The 23,359-nt window shown below is 40.0% G+C and overlaps 1 protein-coding gene across 6 annotated transcripts in view; it reads left to right on the forward strand.

The window, feature by feature from the left end:
- The first annotated feature begins 340 nt into the window (after positions 1–340).
- Positions 341–23,359, forward strand: part of LOC100522455 (ATP-dependent translocase ABCB1) — an 88,314-nt gene continuing 65,295 nt past the window's right edge. Inside the window, exons 1-7 of one of the 6 annotated variants that reach the window (XM_013989592.3) lie at positions 341–649; positions 1,191–1,264; positions 5,848–5,896; positions 7,537–7,708; positions 12,741–12,792; positions 17,189–17,380; positions 17,785–17,956. In XM_013989592.3, the coding sequence (XP_013845046.2) occupies positions 1,197–1,264; positions 5,848–5,896; positions 7,537–7,708; positions 12,741–12,792; positions 17,189–17,380; positions 17,785–17,956 (705 nt within the window). In that variant the 5' untranslated portion in view covers positions 341–649; positions 1,191–1,196. Of the gene's footprint in view, positions 699–1,079; positions 1,299–5,809; positions 5,897–7,536; positions 7,709–12,740; positions 12,793–17,188; positions 17,381–17,784; positions 17,957–23,359 lie in introns of those variants that run through there. The other 5 variants (XM_084977239.1, XR_014815968.1, XM_084977236.1 and 2 more) reach the window with 5 other exon arrangements.

Genomic DNA, 23,359 nt, shown 5'->3' on the forward strand with positions numbered 1-23,359 from the left:
AACTGTCAAACATACTGAAGAAAGACTTGTAGAAAATTTTCACCTGGCCTTTTTAAAGGCACTGCTAGGAAGGGAAGTCTAAATCATTTTAACTACTGTATGGGCACAAGGTCGGAGGTGGTTTTATTAAATATATTGGATGAGCTACCAAAGAAAATTTCCTTTTTCTACTCGCGACACAAGGAGTGGATTGTATATCCACATCCATATCTATCTATACATACTTCTGTGGATATGAAGATTTCTGAGGACTTGCACAGACATGACTCTATAATTGTAAATGTCCCTAATGATTCAGCTGATAAGCATTCCTCTACTTGCCCTTTTGCTGAGGGGCAACAGAAGCAAGGACATTCCTCCTGCAATTCCAACCTGTTTCCTAACTCATAGTGCAATCAGCTTCAATCGAGAGGGCGGGGAGTACTTCTGAGCGGTCCGGCTGATTGGCAGGGCTGCAGAGCTTTTGGGTGTGGGCTGCAGGCCCCCTGCGCCTTTGCCCCAGGAAGCCAGGACATATTTGAGCAGCGGCTCCTCCAAGGTTCAAAGTGGTTTAGGTCGCTGTGCGCATCCACCGGAGGCTTCCTGTTAGAGTTTGCATCTCTTCTTCCCAAATCCACGTCGTGGTGGACGTTCCGAAGGAAAGCCCGAGGTAAGAGCGCGCGAATCTGGGCACTAGATGGAGACGGTTCGCGGGAAGGGTGGGCGCTCCAGTTTTCCGAGTTTGGGCCGGGTGGGAGAAGGGCTTCGGAGAGGAGGAGGGGTGGATTCCAATTGACAAGTCCAAAGAGACCGGGTGGAGTTGGAGTTATTCTCAGTTGGGGAGCTCCTGGGGCATCTAGTTTTGGACACTGGCCGCTCGTCCTGGAGTGTCTCTCCCTGAGCCCATAGAGCCGGTTTGGTACCTGAAGCCGGGCTCTGGGAACCTGTGGACGGCGAGGCGAACCAGGAGGCAGAACCGCAGTGGCAGCGGGCACAGTCCAGGACGCGCTGGCGCCCTGCCCCTCTGCTCACCTGCGGCGGCTGGATGCCAGGCACCGAGGCAGGTCCCTGAGGCAGCCACCGCGACTTCTGGCGGCTAGAGCATCAGGGCGAGCGCTCTGCCTTACCGCTCCCCGCAGAAGTCAGGCTCTGTCTCACCTCTGCCTTCCAGGGTTCTTGCATTTGGCTACTCCGCTGTGGTTTTTCCTCAGGTCGCGATGGATCTTGAAGAAGGCCGAAACAAAGGAACGGGGAAGAAGAACTTCTTAAAAAGGGACCAAAAAAGGTAGCCAGTTTGTTTCACTTTCAGATTTTATATAGCTTGAGAGATTTGGGAGATCTGTTTCTAGCCTCCAGCTCTGAAATAAATGAAGGGTTGGTGATGATGATGATGGTGCTGATGAAGACGTTGATTTTAATCTTAAATTCTAGAGGCTTCAGAAGTTTGCTGGCTGCGTTTCGTGGTGAGCTTCTTCCTCAGCTTTCTGGCCCCCACTGATGGTCACATTCTTCTCTCTCTCTCTCTCTCTCTCTCTCTCTCTCTCTCTCTCTCTCTCTCTGTGAGTGTGTGTGTTTCTCTTTTCTAGGGCCGCACTTTCGGGATAGGGAGACTCCCAGGCCAGGGGTCCAATTGGAGCTGATGCTACAGCTACTTGCCTCTGTCACAGCCACAGCAACGAAGGATCCTTAACCCACTGAGCAAGTTCAGGGATAGAACCTGTGTCCTCATGGATGCTAGTCATATTGGTTAACCATTTGGAAACTCCTTCTTCTTCATGTTTTAAAACCTTCTTTATAAGTGATGTCAGTTGGCCACGAGCCTGAACTTTGTGCTGTGCTTGTGCTTTGCTGTCCAATCTGTTGCTTCTGGGTAAAACAGTCACATAAACAATTTTGTGTTTGTGTCATAGCAGATGGGACAGAAGGCCACAGCTACATTTAGGCTTTTTTTTTTTTTTTTTCCTCCTTTTTAGAACGGTACCAGAGGCATATGGAGGTTCCCATGCTAGGGGTGGAATTGGCCTATGCCACAACCAGAGCAATGCAGGATCCAAGCTGAGTCTGTAACCTACACCACAGCTCTCCACAAAGCCAAATCCTTAACCCACTGAGAGAGAACAGGGATTGAACCTGCAACCTCATCGTTACTAGTCAGATTCATTACTGCTGTGCCAGGAGGGGGACTCCCTATGCATTCTTTTTTTTTTTTTTTTTAAAGGCAATGACTATCTGACCCCTGGAGAAGAAGTTATTTGGAGAGTCTAGTACCAAAGAAATTGCTAGAATGATTTGAAATGATCTTGATTGAAATTATCCCCTTAGGGAAAATAATTATATTCTGATTGCAGTGCAGTGTCTGTATAGAAAATTTCAAACTTTGCTCAATAAGCTCTTAGCAAATTATAAAATAAAATGAATTAGTGAATGTATTAACACTATTAGAAACCAAGCTTTTCAGTGTAAGAGAAAAGAAATACAAGTGTGAACATTAAGTTTTTAAAAAACAATGTTGAATTTGAATTAGAAATTTCAGTGTAATTTCATGATTTTTGAAAAATAGTTCCATTTCTCTCCATTAAAAGGGATAGCAGCAGTGAGCACACTTAGTGTCAGATACTGGTTTCTCACAAAACCTTACAAAAAGGAATCTGCACCACATAGAAAAAGAGCTAATAGTAATTGAGCCTGGAGTATCTTGTGGTACCTGAAAACAGGAAGTGGGGTTCAGTGGAATTATCAAAATGGACACAGAAACTGGCTTGAAGAGGCTTCCAATGACCAAATTTGGACATTGGAAAGAGTAATGACTGTGCTTGGTTGTGAAATACTGAATAAAGTACAATCCATGAATCTGTAATTCAATTCAGAGCTGCAGCTGCTGGCCTACACTACAGCCACAGCAATGCGCCTCGTCTTCGATCTACACCACAGCTCATGGCAACATTGGATCCCATAACCCACTGAGCAAGGCCAGGGATTGAACTCACATCCTCATAGATACTCGTTGGGTGTGTTACTGCTGAGCCACAACGGGAACTCCCAAATAATAGTCCATATTAAAAAAACAAAAACAAAAAACAAGAACAAAAATTTCAGCCTGCACATACCTTTGTTTAATTGTTGATTTTTATCATGGCCTATGGAGTTTTTTTCCAAACTGGAATTTTTTTTTTTTTTTAAAGTAGCTCTTGTTAAACTGTGCTCACCATTACTGATTTTCATCTGTTCTTAATAAAACTATATATTTTTCCAGTTTTATTGAGATACAACTGACATATAACACTGTTTAAGTGTAAAGTGTACAGCATAATGGTTTGACTTATAAATATTGTGAAATATTACCATAAGTTTAGCCAATATCCATCATCATATATATGTAGGAGAAAAAGCAAAAGGAAACTTTTTTCTTGTGATGGGAACTCTTGGATCTATTGATAATTTTCCTATGTACATACAGCAGTGGTAACTGTCAGTCACATTGAAATTTACATCTCTAGCACCTCTTTATCTGATAACTGGAAATTTGTACTTTTTTCCCATTGCCTCCTCCCGCCTCTAATAACCACAAATGTTATTTCTTTGCTTTTTAGGGCCTAACCCACAGTTCATGGAAGTTCCCAGGCTAAGGGTGAAATGGGGGCTTCGCCTGCTGGCCTACACCACGCCACAGCAACATCAGATTTGAGCCCCATCCGTGATCTACACCGCAGCTCATGGCAATGCTGGATCCTTGTACCCACATCCTCATGGATACTGCTCAGGTTCATTACCCATGAGCTGCAATAGGAACTCCTATAGTATAAAAACAAACTCACAGGAAAAGAAATAACATTTGCGGGAGTTCCTGTTGTAGCTCAGGGTTAACAAACCTGAATATTATCCAGGAGGATGTAGATTCGATCCCTGGACTTGCTCAGTGTGTTAAGGATCCAGTGTTGTCCAGAGCTGTGGTGTAGGTCACAAACACGGCTCTGATCTGCCGTTGCAGTGGCTGTGGTGGAGACTGGCAGCTGCAGCTCAGATTCAACCCCTAGCCTGGGAACATCCATATGATGTGGGTGCTGCCCTAAAAAGCAAAAATAAATTTTTTTAAAAAGAATAAAATATAAAAAGTCTACATTCTAATTTGGAATTAGAATCATCTGGCTTGGTTAACAGGTGTAATGTTCGGATCATAGTACCATTTGGCATATTTGTATTTGTAAAGATCCTTTATTAAAATGTGATTTGATAAGCACCTTGCCTTTTGTCAGCTGTTGGGGGTGAGAGTCAGTGTGGAAGTGTGTTTCTGTGCAATGCAGTGTCTCAGAAGTCGGAGGTTGCATATGGTAGCCTGGTGTTTAGGGCTTAGATTTCTCAGCTTTTATCTTGGCTTTGGCTGGCTGTGTGTGCTGGGACAGGTTAGTGAACTCTTCTCACCTGCAGTTCTCTCGTCTCTCAAGAAAGGTCAACAGTGTGCCTGCCTCACAGAGATTAAGATAAGGTTAAATGAGGTCCTGCATGGGAAGTGTTTACTTAGTGTCTGAAACAGCATAAATTCTCAGTAGCTAGAGTTTTAGAAAATGTAAATGTAAATAAAATGCTTAGAGCTAAACCCCTCAATTTTGTATGGCTGTTTTTTCTCCTCTCCTCCTGATTCCAGGGATATTGAAATCATTCCTTTACTAGGAATAGGGTGGGACCAAATCTGAAGAGTTAGGTTTGTGTATTTTGTATGTTATGTCCTTCTAACATCACTCCAAAGCCAAATAGGGGATAAAGTCTGGATTTTTTTTCTTTAGAAGTTGCTTCAACTCTTTTACCTCATGGAGCATAAAGAACAATGACAACAATGAATTTACTTTTGAAAGTGGAAAATGTGTGAAAATCATATGATTCTTCTCTGAAATAGTGTGTATATATATATGTGTGTGTGTGTGTACATGAAACTATAGATGCAGAGGCTGATCATGGTTGGTTTGCTTTCATATGCTGGGTGGCAGTTACACAGGGTGGAAAACTAGTTACAGAGTTGGGTTAATTTGAATTTTGGCTCAAAATGGTTGACCTTCCAATGCCTGAGGACAGCTTTTTTGCTGTTGACAAACCATCTTTTCTCACTGTAGTTTTTCTAGGTGGCATTTATTGCTGTAGTGGTCCCTTTAGGGCTCCAGACATCTTTTCACAATTAGATTTGCTTATTGGAAGTGAAGTAATTACCTTTCTTTTTTAGGGTAATTTATGCCCTGCATGTGATCGCCACTACCCTCCATTAGTAAAGGGTATGATTGAGGACAATATGTAGGTAGTAGGTAGAATATATACTGTTAGAATTACTCAGATGATAATTAAGGGGGTTAATTCCAGAGACATGAATGATTTTCTAATTGGAATAAAACCGGAAGCTCTCTTTATTTAGTAATATTTTTCTAATGGCAAAAGTTGTGTCTCTGTGTGTACTCATCATAGAAAATTAGGAAATACCAAAGGCACAAGGAAGAAGATATTTTAATAGAAAACTCAGGACACACTGATAACCACATATATAGATGTCTAAGAAACATGTAAACATACTTAAACTTCATAAATGGGTAGTATTAACCTGTTTTTAATTTTATTTTTACTTTGTTTTATTATTTTTTTGGCCACTCCCAGAGCATGCAGAAGTTCCTGGGCCAGGGATCGAACCTGCACCACAGCGGTGATAGTGCTGGAAACTTTAAGGAACTGAGCCACCAAGGAACTCCTAGCCTGCTTTTCCAAATGAATAATACCTCGTAGGCATGTTTCTTTGTCTTATTTGTTATTAACTATGAACTCTGTTAATTGAACAATTTAAAGATTTATATAGTTTTTAAAGTTTTGTGTAATTCTCTTGCTGTTTTTCAGTAAAAATGATAAGAAAGAAAAGAAACCAGCTGTCAGTGTTTTGGCCATGGTGAGTTTGAATGTATTCCCTCTTCACAGTGTTTTGGAAATTTGGCTTCTCCTGATCTAGAAAAGAGGTACTTCACCTGGTACCACATATTCTTGGGGAGTATGTTAATGGAGAGGTAAAATGAATTTGTTTACTTTAGCTTGCTTTCAGGGGAATGCCCATCATAACTTGCCATGTGCTTTGGGGCCCCACAGCCACCCTTCTTGGCCTAGATTTCAGTATTCTCTGAATGAGTAAGGTGATCTGTTACCTGGGCAGGCACTTCTGCCAGCGATGGTCTCAGCCATGTGGATAGAGGACGTCAGCCACATGGAGGTCTGTTCAGGGAAACACAGGGTACCCTGTCATCAGTGGCTCTAATCCTGGCAGGTTTGAGGTCAAAGTCCCAGGCACTCATATAATAGAAGTTAACAATGAATTATTTATTACTATGACTTGGTACATGTCATTGTTCTTCTATGCTGGAATATGAAAACTTTAATATGATTAATTCTTTATCTCGTTTTCTGGTTTTTGTTTTGTATTTTTATTTTTGTATTCTCTGAAGAGAAAATAGGTAGCCATGTGGTTTTTTTGTTTGTTTTGGGGAATTTTTTTTTTTTTTTCTTTTCAGGGCCATAGCTGTGGCATATGGAAGTTCCCAAGCTCAGGGTCAGTCAGAGCTGCAGCTCCCAGCCCATACCACGGCTATAGCAACATGGGATCTGAGCCTGTGTCTATGACCTATATCATAGGTCATGGCAATGCCAGGTCCTTTACCCACTGAAAGAGGCCAGGTATTAAACCCACATCCTCATGGATACCTGTCAGGTTCGTAACCCGCTAAGCCACAATGGGAACTCCCATGCCCACTGCATTTCTTAAAGCCTGGAAGTTGAGTCTAAAGGTTTTACAACATTCATGTTAAAATATTTTTGGTAAGGAATGTACATGGGGGATGCTGTGTACTTCATGAACCATCACATCAGGAACCATCACATGTTAAGGTGTTGTACTTTTTTTGGTACTAAGTTTGATCACTTGGTGAGGGTGAGGATAGACTGGGTCCTCCCTCTGTGGTAGAGGGGTCTCTGCCCCCTTGCAACTATGAGGGGTGTTGAGGCATCATGGGAATGTGATGCTTCTCCTAATAGTTATTGTACCCACTGGTGTTTCTCTTATTCTTTAGATCTTTCCTGTATTTTCACCACCGGTCTTTGACTGATTTACCTACCAGCATGTGTAGTTAACTAGTTACATTAACTAGTTCTTCCTTGACATTGCATCCCCTCTCGGAAGTATGTTATTCTTCTATTTGCCCCACGATCATCACAAGGACAGTCAGTATGCTTTCTCCATTACTTCATCTCCATTACTTCCTCCCCTATACCACAGCTTGCAGCAATGTTGGATCCTTGACCCACTGAGTGAGGCCAGGGGTGGAACCCACATCCTCATGGATACCAGATGGGTTCTTAACCCACTGAGCCACAACAGGAATTCCTAGCTCTAAAAGGGTTATTGCAATAGTTTGGCTCTGACCAGGGTGGTCGCAGTAGTAGTCTGAGCACTGTTTACATTTTGGATATATTTGGAAAGTAGAGCAAACCATCTCGAAACTGTGCTAATTGTTCTTATTCTCTGTATTTTCTCTTTTTTAGTTTCGCTATTCGAACTGGCTTGATGTGTTGTATATGTTGCTGGGGACTACGGCTGCCATCGTGCACGGAACTGGACTGCCCCTCATGATGCTGGTTTTTGGAGAAATGATAGATAGCTTCGCAAGTGTAGGAAATTTGGCACACATAAAAATTCCCAATGTAACTAGTGGAAGTGAGTATTGTTCCTGGTACTGGTTTTATTGGAAGTGTGAAGAAATATCAGTCACTATGAATGAAGTTTGTGGAGCTCTTACTAAATATGCACTAGTGTATTCAGTGCTGTAGGAGGTGGAGGGGTCTGAGCTATAGTTCATATTTGTAATGGATTTGAGAAGATAATACACACAAACATTAGATTGTACAGTGGGGAGTTCCCATTGTGGCGCAGCGACTAGTAACCATGAGGTTGTGGCCTCGCTCAGTGGGTTAAGGATCTGGCATTGCCGTGAGCTGTGGTGTAGGTTGCAGACATGGCTCGGATCTGGCGTTGCAATGGCTCTGGTGTAGGCCGGTGGCTACAGCTCCAATTAGACCCCTAGCCTGGGAACCTCCATATGCCCAGGTGTGGCCCTAAAAAGACCAAAAAAAAGCATATACAGTGGAAATTCTGGTGAGAGATGTAGAAAAAGAGAGAGCTCTGTGAAGTCAGAAATAGCCCAGAGAGTTCAGGAAAAGATATAAGAACTGGATTTGGACTTTGAATGATAAATGGGAATCAATTAAGAGATTCTCGGCTGTAAGAGAGAGTTCTCCAACATGATTTACACGTTTTTAGTCCTAGAAGCTGGATAAATTGGATGTGGTTACTATCAGTTGAGTTGAGGAAGGTGGAAGGAAACTAGGTTTGGTGGTAAATACCACAAATTTAATTTTGGACATTGTCATAGGTTGGGCTTTTTGGAAACATGAAAATGGAGACATGAGGACAGGAGTGTTTGTGTGTGTATGTGTGTGTGTGTGCTTTAGGATTAGAGAAATAGCAGCTTGTTTTGTTTATGCTTTTGTTTTGGCTGCATCCACAGCATGTAGAAATTCCCAGGCAAGGATCAAACCCTGGAGGAGGAGATGGGTGTAAACCATCACAGTCTATTCTCACATTGAATTGTGCAGAATTTTCTCTGGAGTTGTGTGGGTTACTCTGCTATCGCTAAGCCGCTTGAGTGGAGGTCCTAGTGAGCTCGTTCACAAAGGAAGAGTCTTTTCCAGGAGAAAAACTGTAGTAAAAGGCAGCTTTGAGAGCGAGGAGAATGAATCAGGGCTTGGAGGAAGAAAGCTCTCATCACTTCTCTACTGCATCTCTTCTCAGTATGTGGAAAGTAGTTTCATGGCTCAAAGGGTGGAGCTTAGGCTCATGAAACTTAAGCAAACTATCTTATTGTGCTCAGTGTCCCCTCCAAACCCCACGGTTAGAGGCTTCAGGAGCATGACGGTCAATCAGAGACTTGGACACTGTCTTCTCTCCCTCCAGAAAGCGACTGCACAGTGCCCTTTACTGCTGAGATGGGGAGAAGGGTGTGGGGGTAAAGAAAACATTCGGAAAGTCATGGGGTGACTGAGTGTGGGAAGATTGCAAAGGGACTAATAGGACATGTTATGGATCTTGGACCTAACCTTTGTGGAGTGGACTGTCATTGTAGGTTCTTAAGAGAAGCAGTAGAATTATAGTTTTGCTGCCAAAGATAAAATCTGGGAGCAATATAAAGACTGGATTGGAGTAAAAAGACCACTCTAATACCACTGAGGGACAAATAAAGAGTACTTGGTGCAAGAAGTGGTTTCTGATAACTAAAATTATATACAATGAGAGAGGGAGGGAGAGAGCATAGTTGTACAAATTAAAGAGTCAGTTTTGACCTTGAACATAATTTTTTACTTTTTGAACTGTATACAAATGATTGTAAAGTTAGAGGGAGGGATTAATTAGGAGTTTGGATTAAAATATACACACTACTATTATGTAAACACATACCAACAGTGATGTACTGTATAGTCCAGGGAACAATACTTAGAATCTTTTAATAGTTTATAATGAAGGTAGTTCCAGTTGTGGTTCATCGGTAGTGAACCCAAATAGGATCCATGAGGACGTGGGTTCGATTCCTGGCCTCACTCAGTGGGTTAAGGAACTGGCATTACCATGAGCTGTGGTGTAGGTCACAGACGTGGCTCAGATCTGGGTTTACTGTGGTGTAGACTCGCAGCTGTAGCTCCGATTCAACCACTCGCCTGGAAATTTCCATATGCTGCAGGTCCTGCCCTAAAAAGCATGGTAATAATAATAATAATAATGATAATAATAATAATAATCTTTAATGAAAAAGAATTTTTAAAAGAATATGTCTATATTCACACATACCTATATAACTCAATTTCTTTGCTGTACACCTTAAACTAATATAACTTTGTATATTAACTATACTTCAATAAAAATTTTTTAAATTATTGTACCTAGAAGCACTGATGCCAAAGAATATTTGTTTAAACCCTCTTATCCCTTATCCCTAGATTTGAGAAAACTAGTAGTAGGAATAAGTAGAAAATATATTTAGACTTGATTTAGACCTGAAAAATTGTCCTTTTTTTTTTTTTTTTTTTTTTTTGGTTGAATTGGTTGTGTGTGGAAGTTCCTGGGCCATAGTTCCAGCCCGTGCCACAGTAGTGACCTGAACCACTTCAGTGACAACCACTGGATCCTTAACCTGCTGTTCCACAAGAGAACTCCTTGAAAATCTGTCTTTGTTTGATCTTGATACATACTAGTGAATATACCATTTAGAAGCATCTCCTGGTTAGATAGTTAAGATGGAATATCTGTAATGAGTGATCTTCCAAGACTGATTTTGAGAAAAATCCTCACCCAGTAATTTAATATCCTGTTCTATTTTTGAACGTATGAAGCAGAAGCAGTCTCATAACCAATGAAAATTAATGTGGACACTTATCATTCCACTTGACATAAGGTGGAAGCTTTCTCTGCCTCACATTTTGCAGCATCCCTACATATCTCTTTCTGACTTCCTGCTTTCTCTGTTACTCCTAAACCTACTCTTCTCTGGATTCTCTGCTTGGTTGTGCTTTCCTCCTTACCTGCTACCTGTCCGCACAGGTGAGAAGAGATGGTTTTTTTCATGCCCCCTAAGATGTATGATGCTTACATCTTTAGACCTAACTCTCTCCAGAACCGGATGGCTGCCATACTTATTGAACATCTTCAGTTGAATGTTCCAGGCATAAAGATCTTCAGAACTGAGCTAATAGTCTTCTCAGATCTGACCAGATCTCCTCTTTTTGCTGACCTCTTATTTTCCACCATGACATCACCATTCTCCACATGCTTAAACTGGAGGTCTGATTGTTTTTATTGTTACTCTCTCTATATTCATCAGTTGCTAGGGCCTCTAACTTTACACTCTCTAATTTATTTTTATTTTTGCTCTTTAGGGCCATACCTATGGCATATGGAGATTCCAAGGCTAGGGGTTAAATCCGCTGCAGCTGCTGGCCTAAGCCACAGCTTACAGCAACAGTGGATCTAACCAACTGAGCAAGGCAAGGGATTGAACCCATGTCCTCATGGATATTAGTTGGGTTTGTTACCACTGAGCCACACCAGGAGATCCTCACTCTCTAAATTTTATGGGCACTTTCCTTCTTTCCTATTCTCATTATGAATGACCCTTTCCTTACATAGTTTCACTAGCTCCATCACTCTGTCTGCCCCTGTTCCTGTTCATCTTATATATTGCTTGCTGCTTAGTTACCTTAGACCAAACTTCTAATTTTATCCTTTTCTGCTCAAAACCACTGAATGCCTGCTAGTTTTTACACACCACATCTGTAGAACCTGGATCATCTTTCCAGCCACATACCCCCTCCGTCCATCTGCACGGCACACCCCACACCCCTGCAAAACTGGCTTACTCATTCTTCAAACATGAAGTGAGATTTTGTCCATATTGTTCCCTTTGACAGAAAACCTGTCAAAGTCACACTTATCTGAACTACTAATACCGTAACTCTTGAAATGACTGAAAGATTTAAAATGCGCCTCCATGTTATCTAGCCATCTTGATTATGATAATTTATCCTGAAAAATACTCACTATATATTTGTATGTAATATATGCATACAGGTATGTTCAATGCAGCATTGAAACTTTCGGTTGGAAGCAAGTGAAAGAAATGCAACTTTGAAAAATTGGAGAGACACATATACACACAAATACTGATATGGAAAATTGGATGTGGGTTACGATTCTATCTTTTAAAATAACTGTGTATGTGTATACATGCATACAGAAATGAAAATCTGAAATAATTCACACCAAAATATTGAACAGTGGCTATTTTGTGTGCGTGTGTGTCTGTGTGTGTGTTTAGAGGGTGTGTTAAAATTTAATGTACTTTGTCCCAAAATGTTTGCATTTGCTAATATTGCTTGATGAGCTCACTGGTATTTATTCCATTATTCTTTCTATTATATATATATATATACACACATATGTGTGTGTGTGTGTGTATTTTTTTTTCTTTTTAGGGCCACACCTGTGGCACATGGAAGTTCCCAGGTTGGGGTTAGGGGTCGAATCATAGCTGCAGCTGCTGGCCTATACCACAGCCACAACATTGTGGGATCTGAATCGTGTCTGTGACCTAAACCACAACTAACAGCAATGCTGGATCCTTAACCCACTGAGCAATGCCAGGGATCGAACCTGTGTGCTTATGGATACTAGTTGGGTTCATTACTGCTCAGCCACAACTGGAAGTCCTCTATTTCATATTTTTAAGATAAAAATAAAAACTGGAGAAATGCAGTGTTAGTTTGGAAATACTAAGTGCTCTAGTGTCAAGTCTGCACTGATGATAATCAGGACAAAGGCCCGGGAAAAGATTTTTCTCTATTTCATCTCAGGGTAATATTTCATAAAATCGAGGACATGAGTATTTCTGCTGACAGACTTCTTAGTCCATGTAGGTTTCTCTTGTATATAAGCTTCATTGAATTTAGTGTGCGTGTGGTTGCACATGGCCAACAATGAAGGATTTAAATGCATGCCATGATGCTTATACATAATTAAAATCAAGTCAGTTTGACCTATTTTTGTGTAAATTGTTAAGTGACACAAGTTTGGTTCATTTTCATGTGCTTGTTTTTAATGCAGAACAAAGAGATATAATGGTGTATGTTTGTGGTTGATCTAGGTCTTAAGAATCATACACATTTTGGCTGCACACTGGAGGAAAAAGTGACCAAGTAAGTAGACATTTTTCTTATGGTTGGTATGTTTTTCTGTTTCAATCCAATTGCATCAGTGTTTAAATTATTGCATTATAGTAAAGATTCAAAATTTTTGAATAGATCAAATTCACTGTCAATTTTCTAAGAGGACAGTATGTAGAATTTTTTATTTTTTGGTAGAATTTTTTTTTTAAAGAACCTATTCTGCATAAAATGTGCTAAAGTTAAGTTTAAGCCTAGATTAGGCTGATATATGCATTGGTGAATACAGAATATCATCTACAGGGAAATTAGAAGAATTCAAGGTGGCCTTTTAAAATGCAATTAAAGGGAGTTCCCATTGTGGCACAGCAGGAATGAATCCCACTAGTAACCATGAAGATTCGGTTATGATCCATGGCCTTGCTCGGTGGGTTAAGGATATGGCATTGTCTTGAGCTGTGGTGTAGATCACTGATGTGGCTCCGATCCTGCATTGCTGTGGCTGTGGCATAGGGCTGCAGCTGTAGCTCCAATTCAACCCTATCATGGGAGTTTCCATATGCTCCACCTGTGGCCCCAAAAGCAGAAAGAAAAAAAAAAGTTTTAAAAATAAAAAATAAATAAATAAATAAAATCCAGTTAAATTAAGAATCACATTATTTACAATGGCTTTGTAATTATTAGTTTGCTTCCCATATGATGCGATCAGTCAACAAGATTTTTTAATTTTATTTTTTGCCTTTTAGGGCCAAACCCGTTGCATATGGAAGTTCCTAGGCCAGGGGTGGGATCTGAGCTGTAGCTACTGGCTTACACCACAGCCACAGCAACAGGGGATCTGAGCCTTGTCTGTGACCTACAACATTGCTCACAGCAACACTGAATTCCCAACACACTGAGCGAGGCCAGAGATCAAACCCATATCCTCATGGAAAGCAGTAGGATTAGTTTCCACTGTACCATAACAGGAATTACCAAGATTTATTTTTTTTAAATATATCATGTAATTCAAAACAATAAAATAAAACATCCCAGGATAAATATGGTCCTTCTAACCTTAGCTCACCTTGGGAAACTGTCATTAATGATTTAGTTATCTTGAAGTTGGCTCTCAGAAAAGTTTTTTTTAAATTCAATGAATTTTACTATATTTATATTTGTATTACCACCGTCTCAACCTAATTTTAGAACATTTTCATCCCAAATCCCTGGTGCATCCCTCCCCCACCCCTTCTGACCTGTCTCCTTTGGTAACCATAAGTTTTTCAAAGTCTGTGAGTCTGTTTCTATTCAGCAAATAAGATCACTGTACCCTTTTTTTAGATTCCACATATAAATGAATGCATATGATGTTTGTGTCTCACGGTCTAACTTCACTTAGCATGATAGTTTCTAGGTCCATCCATGTTGCTGTAAATGCCATTATTTCATCGCTTTTGATGGATGAGTAATACTCCATTGTGTGTATGTACAACGTCTTCATTACAGACTCCTCTGTTGATGGACATTTAGGTTGCTTCCATGTCTTGGCTATTGTATATAGTGCTGCGATGAACACTGGGGTACATGTGTCTTTTCGGGTCATAGTTTTCTCTGGATAGATGCCCAGGAGTGGGATTACTGGATCGAATGGTAATTCTATTTTTAGTTTTTTTTTGGGAATCTCCATACTGTTTTCCATAGTTGTTGCACCAATGTACATTCCCACCTAGAGTGTAAAAGGGTTCTCCTTTGTCTACACCCTCTCCAGCATTTATTGTTTGCAGAGTTTGTTTGTTTGTTTGTTTGTGGTTGTTGTTGTTGTTTTTGGTCCTCTTAGGGCCCCACCTGTGGCATATGGAGATTCCCAGGCTAGGGGTCAAATCTGAGCTGCAGTTTCTGGCCTACACTACAGCCAGAGCAATGCAGGATCAGAGCCTCATCTGTGACCTGTGCCATAGCTCATGGCAATGCCGGATCCTTAACCCACTGGGCAAGGCTAGGGATTGAACCAGTATCCTCATGGATACTAGTTGTTGTTCCCACTGAGCCATAACAGAAGTTCCTGTTGGAAGTTTTTTAATCACAGTTTCAATTTCAATACTTTTGATTCGTTCATTTATCTTTTCCTTTCTTCCTGGTTTAGTCTTAGAAAATTGTATCTTTCTAAGAATTTGTTCATTTGTTCTAGGCTGTCCATTTTATTGGCATATAGTTGTTCACAGTAGTCTCATGTGATCCTTTATATTTCATAACTTCTCCTTTTTCATTGCTAATTTTATTGATTTGAGTCTGCTTTTTTTTCTGAATGAGTCTGGCTAAGGATTTATCAATTTTGTTGATCTTTTCTTTCAAAGAACCAGCTTTTAGATTCATTGATCTTTTCTATGGTTTTCTTCATTTCTTTTTTTTTTTTTTTTTCCCACTGTACAGCAAGGGGGTCAGGTTATCCTTAGATGTATACATTGCAGTTACAGTTTTTCCCCCACCCTTTCTTCTGTTGCGACATGAGTATCTAGACATAGTTCTCAATGCTATTCAGCAGGAGGTTTTCTTCATTTCTATGTCATTTATTTCTGCTCTAATCTTTGATTTCTTTCCTCTGCTAACTCTGGGTTTTGTTCCTTCATTCTCTAGTTGATGTAGGTGTAAAGTTAGAGTGTTTATTTGAGATTTCTCTTGTTTCCCGAGGTAGGCTTCTATTGGTATAAACTTCCTTCTTAGAACTGCTTTTGCTGCCTCCAATAGGTTTTGGATTGCTGTGTATTTGTTGTCATTTACTTCTGGGTATGTTTTAATTTCCTCTTGGATTTCCTCAGAAATCCATTCATTGTTTAGTAGCATATTGTTTAGTCTCTGCATGTTTTTTTAGGTTTTTGTTTGTTTGTTTGTTTGTTTTCTTTTTTAGGACCACATCTTTGGCATATGGAAGTTCTCAGGCTAGGGGTGAAATTAGAGCTACAGCTGCTGGCCTACACTATAGCCGCAGAAGCACAGGATCCAAGCTGTGTTTGTGCCTTAAACCACAGCTCAGGGCAATGCTGGATCCTTAACTCACTGAGCAGGGCCAGGGATCAAACCTGCATATTCATGGATACTGGTCAGGTTTTTTTTCACTGAGCCACAATGAAAACTCTTCTTATTGTTGATTTCTAGTCTTATGGCATTGTGGTTGGAAAAGATGCTTGATATGATTTCAGTTTTATGAAATTTGCCAAGGCTTGATTTGTGGCCCAGAATGCTATCTTTCCTAGAGTACGTTCCATGTGCACTTGAGAAGAATGTATATTCTGCTGCTTTTGGATGGAATATTCTATAAATATCTATTAAGTCCATCTGGTCTGATGCATCGTTTAAAGCCTGTGTTTCCTTGTTGATTTTCTATCTGGATGATTTGCCACAAGTGGGATGTTAAAAATCCCCTGTTATTATTGTGTTATTGTTGATTTCTGCTTTTAAGAAGGTTAGCAGTTGCCTTATATATTGAGGTGATCCTATGTTGGATGCATGTATGTTTACAATTGTTAGATCTTCTTCTTGGATTGATCATCATGTAATGTCCTTCTTTGCTGCTTATATAACATTCTTTATTTTAAGGTCTATTTTGTCTACTATGAGTATTGCTACACTAGCTTTCTTTTGATTTCTGTTTGCATGGGGTATCTTCTTCCATCCTCTCACTCTCAATTTCCATCTCTTGGTCCCACTTTCTGGCAAACTCTGTCACTTCTTTTCATTCCTTTATGTGCAGGAACAACAACCCCAAGTGTTCATCAGCTTATATGGAGGTAACTCACCACACAAGTCTTTCACAATAACCAACATTCTCTGAATGCAAAGTGTGTGGGCTGAAATATATTCACACATGACTGTGTTACAGTTCTTAGCTCCATTTACCAATTAGAAAACTGAGGCTTAGAAAGGTTAAGCAGCTTGCCCAAGGTTACACACACTTAAATGAAGAGCTAGGATTTGCCTAAGACAGAAACCATATTCTTTTTTTTTTTTTTTTTTTTTAAAATGACCGCATCTGCGGCATATTGGAAGTTCCTGGGCCAGGGACTGATCCAGAGCCACAGCTGTGGCAACATGGGATCCAGTAAGCCACTGCCCTGGGGCCAGGGATTGAACCCATGCCTCTGTAGTGACCTGCACTTCCCCAGTTGGATTCTTAACCCACTGCACCATAGCAGGAACTCCTGAAACCATACTCTTCAGTGTTGCACTATATCAGGGCAGCCACAGGTGGATACTGACCATCAACTCTGTTAAGGAAGGCACAATAGCCAGATAACTGAAAAAGCACTATATCAGGGCAGCCACAGGTGGATACTGTTAAGGAAGGCACAACAGCCAGATAACTGAAAAAGCCAGGACTAGTGGTCTGGTGGGGAAAAGAGGGCATCGATGAGAAAGCAGAACCTGTGCAGTGTTCTTAATTGTTTTTCAGGTACGCCTATTATTACAGTGCCATTGGTGCTGGTGTGCTTGTTGCCGCTTACATCCAGGTTTCGTTCTGGTGCATGGCAGCCGGAAGACAGATATACAAAATCAGAAAACAGTTTTTTCATGCTATCATGCAGCAGGAGATAGGCTGGTTTGATATGCATGATGTTGGGGAGCTTAACACCCGGCTCACAGAGTAAGTACCTGGGTTTCTGTTGACCTCAGATGTGCTTCATCTTATTAGAATGAAGGTGATGTCATCTCATCTGCTAGGAGCTGTCAGTGTATCACTCAGAAGCAGTTATGAAACCAGATTGCTTCTGAGCTGCCACCATGTCTTATGCATGTTTTTGTACCCAGAACCCTGGCAGGGCATGAGGGCACTGAATTTGGGGTTGGATTTGCCAGACTCAAGGCATCCTCTGGGAGTGGGCATCAAAGCAGCAACATGATACTTCCTGAGCAAATTTCTGAGCAGGATCCTAAATGTAAACGTGTTTACTCCACATTGAAACAAACAGAAAACCTAACTAGATTCAGGAAAAAAAGTTCTGTGTTGAAAATCCTGATGTTTATTTCTAACATTGTCTGTTCTTTTAGTGACATCTCCAAAATTAATAATGGAATTGGTGACAAAATTGGAGTGTTCTTTCAGTTACTAGCAACGTTCATCATCGGTTTTATATCAGCATTTTCACGTGGTTGGAAGCTGGCTCTTGTGGTTATGACCGTCAGTCCTATTCTTGGTCTGTCAGTTGCTGTCTGGGCAAAGGTAGGTGAAGCCTGTGAATGCAGACTATTTCCACATCTTGAAACATACCCCTCACCTCTCCCTGCAGTGCAAGGCTGTTTTTGTCAATGATGACCCTGACTCTAGACTTGATACTTGGTTTTGAATCTTCTGTTCAGCATCAGTGGGAATGAGATGCAATTTCACTGACTCCTCTACCTACCGAGACTCTGTGCTGTGCTGGGCTCTGCAGTTATTTGGGGAAGGGATGAGAAAGAGAGGAGTAGCTCTTGGAGTTCCCACTGTGTCACATCTGGATTGTGGTATCTTTGGAACACGGGTTCAATCCCTGGCACAGTGGGTTAGGGATCCGGCTGAGGGTGCAAGTATGGCTCAGATGTGATTCTGCTCCCTGTTCCAGGAATTCCATATGCCACCAGGCAGCCAAAAAACCCCCCCAAAAAAACAAAAACAAAAAAACCCCAGAAAACAAAAAGGCAAAAAAACCCAAAGGAATAGCTCTCATCTCATTGCCTACTTTCATATAAAAAGCATACTCTGCACTATAGAGCTGTTTTCCCTTGGAGATAATTCCATATTCCGTAGTAGAGTTTCAAGTTCAATGAACAATACATATGTCTTACCAAGAACCAAGAAAATCACAACTTGAATGAGGAAAAAAAGAAAACAATTAATTACCAAATGCTGAGAAAGCTTATATGTTAGAATTACTTGGCATGGATATTAGAACCATAATCACAAAAATGATTAATTAATCAACTACAAATTCTCCCGATACAAAAGAAAATAGAAAATATCAGCAATGAAAAAGAAGTTATGGCAGGTCAATATCAAAAAAAAAACCCAGTCAAAAAAAAAAATGGGCATATTTCAGGTGTTCCCATCCTTCCTCAGTGGAAAGAAATCTGACTAGTATCCATGAGGACACAGGTTCAATCCCTGGCTTCGCTCAGTGGGTTAGGTATCTGGTGTTTCCCTGAGCTTTGGCATACGTGGTATACGAAGCTTGGATTCTGAATCGCTGTGGCTGTGGTGCAAGCTGACAGCTGCAGCTCTGATTAAATAGATATTTTACCAAAGATATACATATGGCCAAAGAAAATTCATGCAAAGATATTCAACATTGCTAATTATTATAGGAATTCAAAAATGCAATGAGGTATCAACCCACAGCAGTCAGAATGGCCATCATTAAAAAAAATCTACAAACAATAGGAGTTCATGTTGTGGCTTAGTGGTAACAAACCTGACTAGTATCCATGAGGATGTGGGTTTGTCCTTGCCTTGCACAGTGGATTTAGGATCTGGCATTGCTATGAACTATGGTGTCATTTACAGTTGCAACTTGGATCAAATTAAAAAGCAAATAAATAAATAAAAATTTACAAACAATAAATGCTGGAGAGGGCATAGAGAAAAGGGAACCTTCCTACACTGTTGGTGGGAATGCAAATTGGTGCAACAGTATACCAATTTGAACAGTATAGAGGTTCGCTAAAAAACTAAATACAGAACTATCATATTATTTAGCAATCCAACTCCTGGGCCTATATCCAGAGAAGACCATAATTTGAAAAGACATGCACAACAGTGTTCATTGCAGCACTATGTGTAATAGCCAAGACGTGAAAGAAACCTTAATGTCTATCAACAGAGGACTGGATAACAAAGATATGGTACATATATACAATGGAATATTACTCAGCCATAAAAAAGAATGAAATCATGCCATTTGTAGCAACATGGACGGACCTAGAAATTATCATACTAAGTGAATTAAGTCAGACAGAGAAAGACAAATGTCATATGAGATCACTAATATGTGGAATCTAACAAAAAGTATATGAAAGTACTTACAAAATGGAAATAGACTCAAGATTTTGAAATCAAATTCATGGTTACCAATGGGGAAATGTGCGGTGGGAGGGATAAATTAGGAGTTTAGGATTGGCATATACACACTACTATACATAAGATAGGTAACAAGGACCTACTGTATAGCACAGTGTAATCTACTCAATGCTGTATAATAACCTATGTGGAAAAAGAATCTGAAAAAGAATGGGTGTATGTATAACTGGTTTACTTTGATGTACACCTGAAACACAACTTTCTAAGTCCACTATAGTCCAATAAAATTTATTTTAAAAAAGGAAATTCCCAAATTAAATAGCAGTATTATTTTGCAAGAGGTGATGAAAGTGATGCAAAGAGTAATGCATACCTTGGAATGATGATGAAATATATTCAACTTGTTTTATGCATCAAAACTAAATGTGTGGGAGTTCCCATCATTGCTCAGTGGAAATGAATCTGACTAGTATCTGTGAGGATGCAGATTCAATCCCTGGCCTCACTCAGTGGATTAAGGATCTGGCATTGCAGTGAGCTATGGTATAGGTCTCAGACATGGCTTGGATCCTGCATTGCTGTGGCTGTTGTGTAGGCTGGTGGCTATAGCTCCGATTCAGCCCCTAGCCTGGGACCCTCCATACGCTGCGGGTGCGGGCCTAAAAAGACCAAAAAAATAAAAAACATTGCAAATGTGTAAAATACAGTAAAAATAAAGTTATGAAGAAAGGATGAAATGAAATTGGAACTGGAAGATACAACAGAAACGAAAGTCATGATGAATGGGCTTCATTTTGTTGAGTAGAGATGACAGGAGAGAATCAGTAGACCTGGAGATGGAACAACAGAATTCATCCATCATGAATCAAAGAAAATGAAAAGAGCCTCAGAGACCTATGGGACAATAACAAAAGATAGAACATTTGTTACCATCAGAGTCCCAGAAGAAAGGAGAAAAGTGAGGCTGAAAGAGTATTTCAAGAAATCATGGCTGAAAATTTCCAAGGTTTGTGGAAGATAAACCTTTAGACAAAAGATGCTGAGATAACCCTAAGCAGGATACACTCAAATAAGAGCCTATGATAAAGCACATCATAATTGACCTATTAAAACCTGAGGTCAGAGTTCCTGTCATGGCTCAGCAGAAATGAATCTGACTAGCATCCATGAGGCCGCAGGTTCAATCCTTGGCATTGTTCATTGGGTTAAGGATCTGCACTAGTGTGAGCTCTGGTGTAGGTTGCAGATGTGGCTCAGATCCCGTGTTACTGTGGCTCTGGTGTAGGCCAGTGGCTACAGCTCCAATTTGACACCTAGTCTGGGAACCTCCTTAATGCCTTGGGTGTGGCCGTAAACACACACACACACACACACACACACACACACACACATGCAAACTGAAGTCAAAGAAAAAAAATCTCCAAATCAGCTGAGAGCAGATGGCAGACTGCCTGTAGGGAGGACCAATTTGAATGACAGTGTATTTCTCATCTCAAATCATAAAGGTCAGAAGGAAATGGCTAAGTATTTTTCAACTGCTTAAAGAAAAGAACTGTATACTATCTGTGGTAAAACTATTTTCCAGTAGTGATTGGGAAACAAAAATATTCTCAGATCATAGGAAACTAAAGAAATTTTCTGCAACCATAGTAACTGAATGAAATTCTTCAGACAGAAGGAAAATAATAAAAGGATTATTGGAAGGGAAAAAGAACAACAGAATGCAGAAATGTGGGTTTTCCTTTTTCTTTTTCCCAGGAGATTTTTAAGTCATATTTAATGATTGAACCAAAAACTATAAGTGGTAAAATGTTGATAGCAGTAGATTTTTATGTCACCTATGAATAGTATCCAGAACAACCATTATGAAACAAAAAGATATATTCAAAGACATTATAAATAAATCAGGATGGAATCCTAAAAATCAAGTAACACTCAGAAAGGCAAGGAAAGAGAAGCAGAGGAATGAGAAAGATAGGAAATAAATAGAGAGCCAGTAATAAAATCATAGACTTGGAGTTCCCATCATGGCTTGGTGTTAATGAATCCAACTAGTATCAATGAGGATGTGGGTTAGATCCCTGCCTCGGTCAGTGGGTTAAGGATCCAGCATTGCTATAGCTGTGGTGTAGGCTGGTAGCTATGTAGCTACGTAGATGTCTCCAGTTCGACCCCTAACCTGGGAACTTCCATATGCTGTATATGCAGCTCTAAAAAGACAAATAAATAAATAGGTAGACTTAATTGTTAATATATTAGTTAACTTAAATGTGAATAGTTAAAAAATACTAGTCAAAAGAAATTTGTCAAGACTTCCCATTGTAGCTCAGTGGGTTAAGGGCCTGACATAGTCTCCGTGAGGCTGTGTGTTCAATCCCTGACCTTACACAGTGGGTTAAGGATTCTGTGTTGGTGCAAGCTGAGGCACAGGTCACAGATGCAGCTCAAATCTGTGTTGCCATGGTTGTGAGGTAGCCCTCAGTTGCAGCTCCAGTTTCATTCTAGCCCAGGAACTTTCACATTCTACAGATGCCGCAGAGTGGGTTAAAAAAAACCCATGACTCAGCAACTCTCTGCTGCTTGCAAGAAACTTCAAATTAAACAGCATAGGTAGGGTGGAAGGAAGAGGTTGGAAAAACACACACCATGAAATTTTTTTTAAGGAATGGCTGTATTGATTCCTGAATATTTACTTCAGAAGAAAGAAAATTACAACAAAAGAGGAAGATTGCATAATGATAAAAGGGATCATTCCACCAGGAAGACATAATGATCGTAAATATGTATGCATCAAATAACAAAGCCTTAAAATACATGAACTAAAAACCAAGAGAGATTATGGGAGAAATAGAAAAACTACAATTATTTTATTATCCTCTCTCAGCACTGATAGAATTACTAGCCAGAAAATCAGCTAGACTCTAGAAGATCTGAACAACATGGTCAACTAATAGGATGTAACTGACATTCACAAAACATTGTACTCAACAGCATCAGTATGTATATTAAACATCCACCAGTTTAGATCATATCCTAGGCTATAAAATAAACCTCAACAAATTTAAAAGTATTGAAAATATAAAGTGTGCTTTCTCTGACAACAGTGGAATCCCACTAGAAACAAACAATAGAAAAAATCTCTAAACATCTGGGAATTCTTAAATATTACATTTTTTTTTTGGCCACGCCTGAGACAAGTGGAAGTTCCGTGGGCAGGGATCCAACCTGAGCCACAGCGGTGACAATGCCAGCGGTGACAATGCCAGATCAAGGAACTCCGAAACAACATTAAAAAATAATCCATGGATTATAAAAGTTGTTTCAAAGGAAAAAAAATACATGTAGCTAAATGAAAACAAAGCACAAAATATCAAAATATTTGGGATGCAGCAAAAGAAGCATGGAGAGAAATGTATAACATTAAATTTCTTCATTAGAAATGAGAAAGGATCTCAAATCAAAATAAGTTCCTACCTCAAGAAGCTAGAAAAAAGAAGAGCAAAATATATCCAATGTGAGCAGAATAAGGAAATAAGGATGAGAAGAGAAATAAGTGAACTTGAACTTAGGAAA

The sequence above is a fragment of the Sus scrofa genome, chromosome 9 (assembly GCF_054392235.1).
Source record: "Sus scrofa isolate SSC_HxYL_T2T_F1_AM1 chromosome 9, Sscrofa_HxYL_maternal_Yorkshire_Landrace_v2.0, whole genome shotgun sequence".
In the NCBI taxonomy this organism is placed as follows: Eukaryota; Metazoa; Chordata; class Mammalia; order Artiodactyla; family Suidae; genus Sus; species Sus scrofa.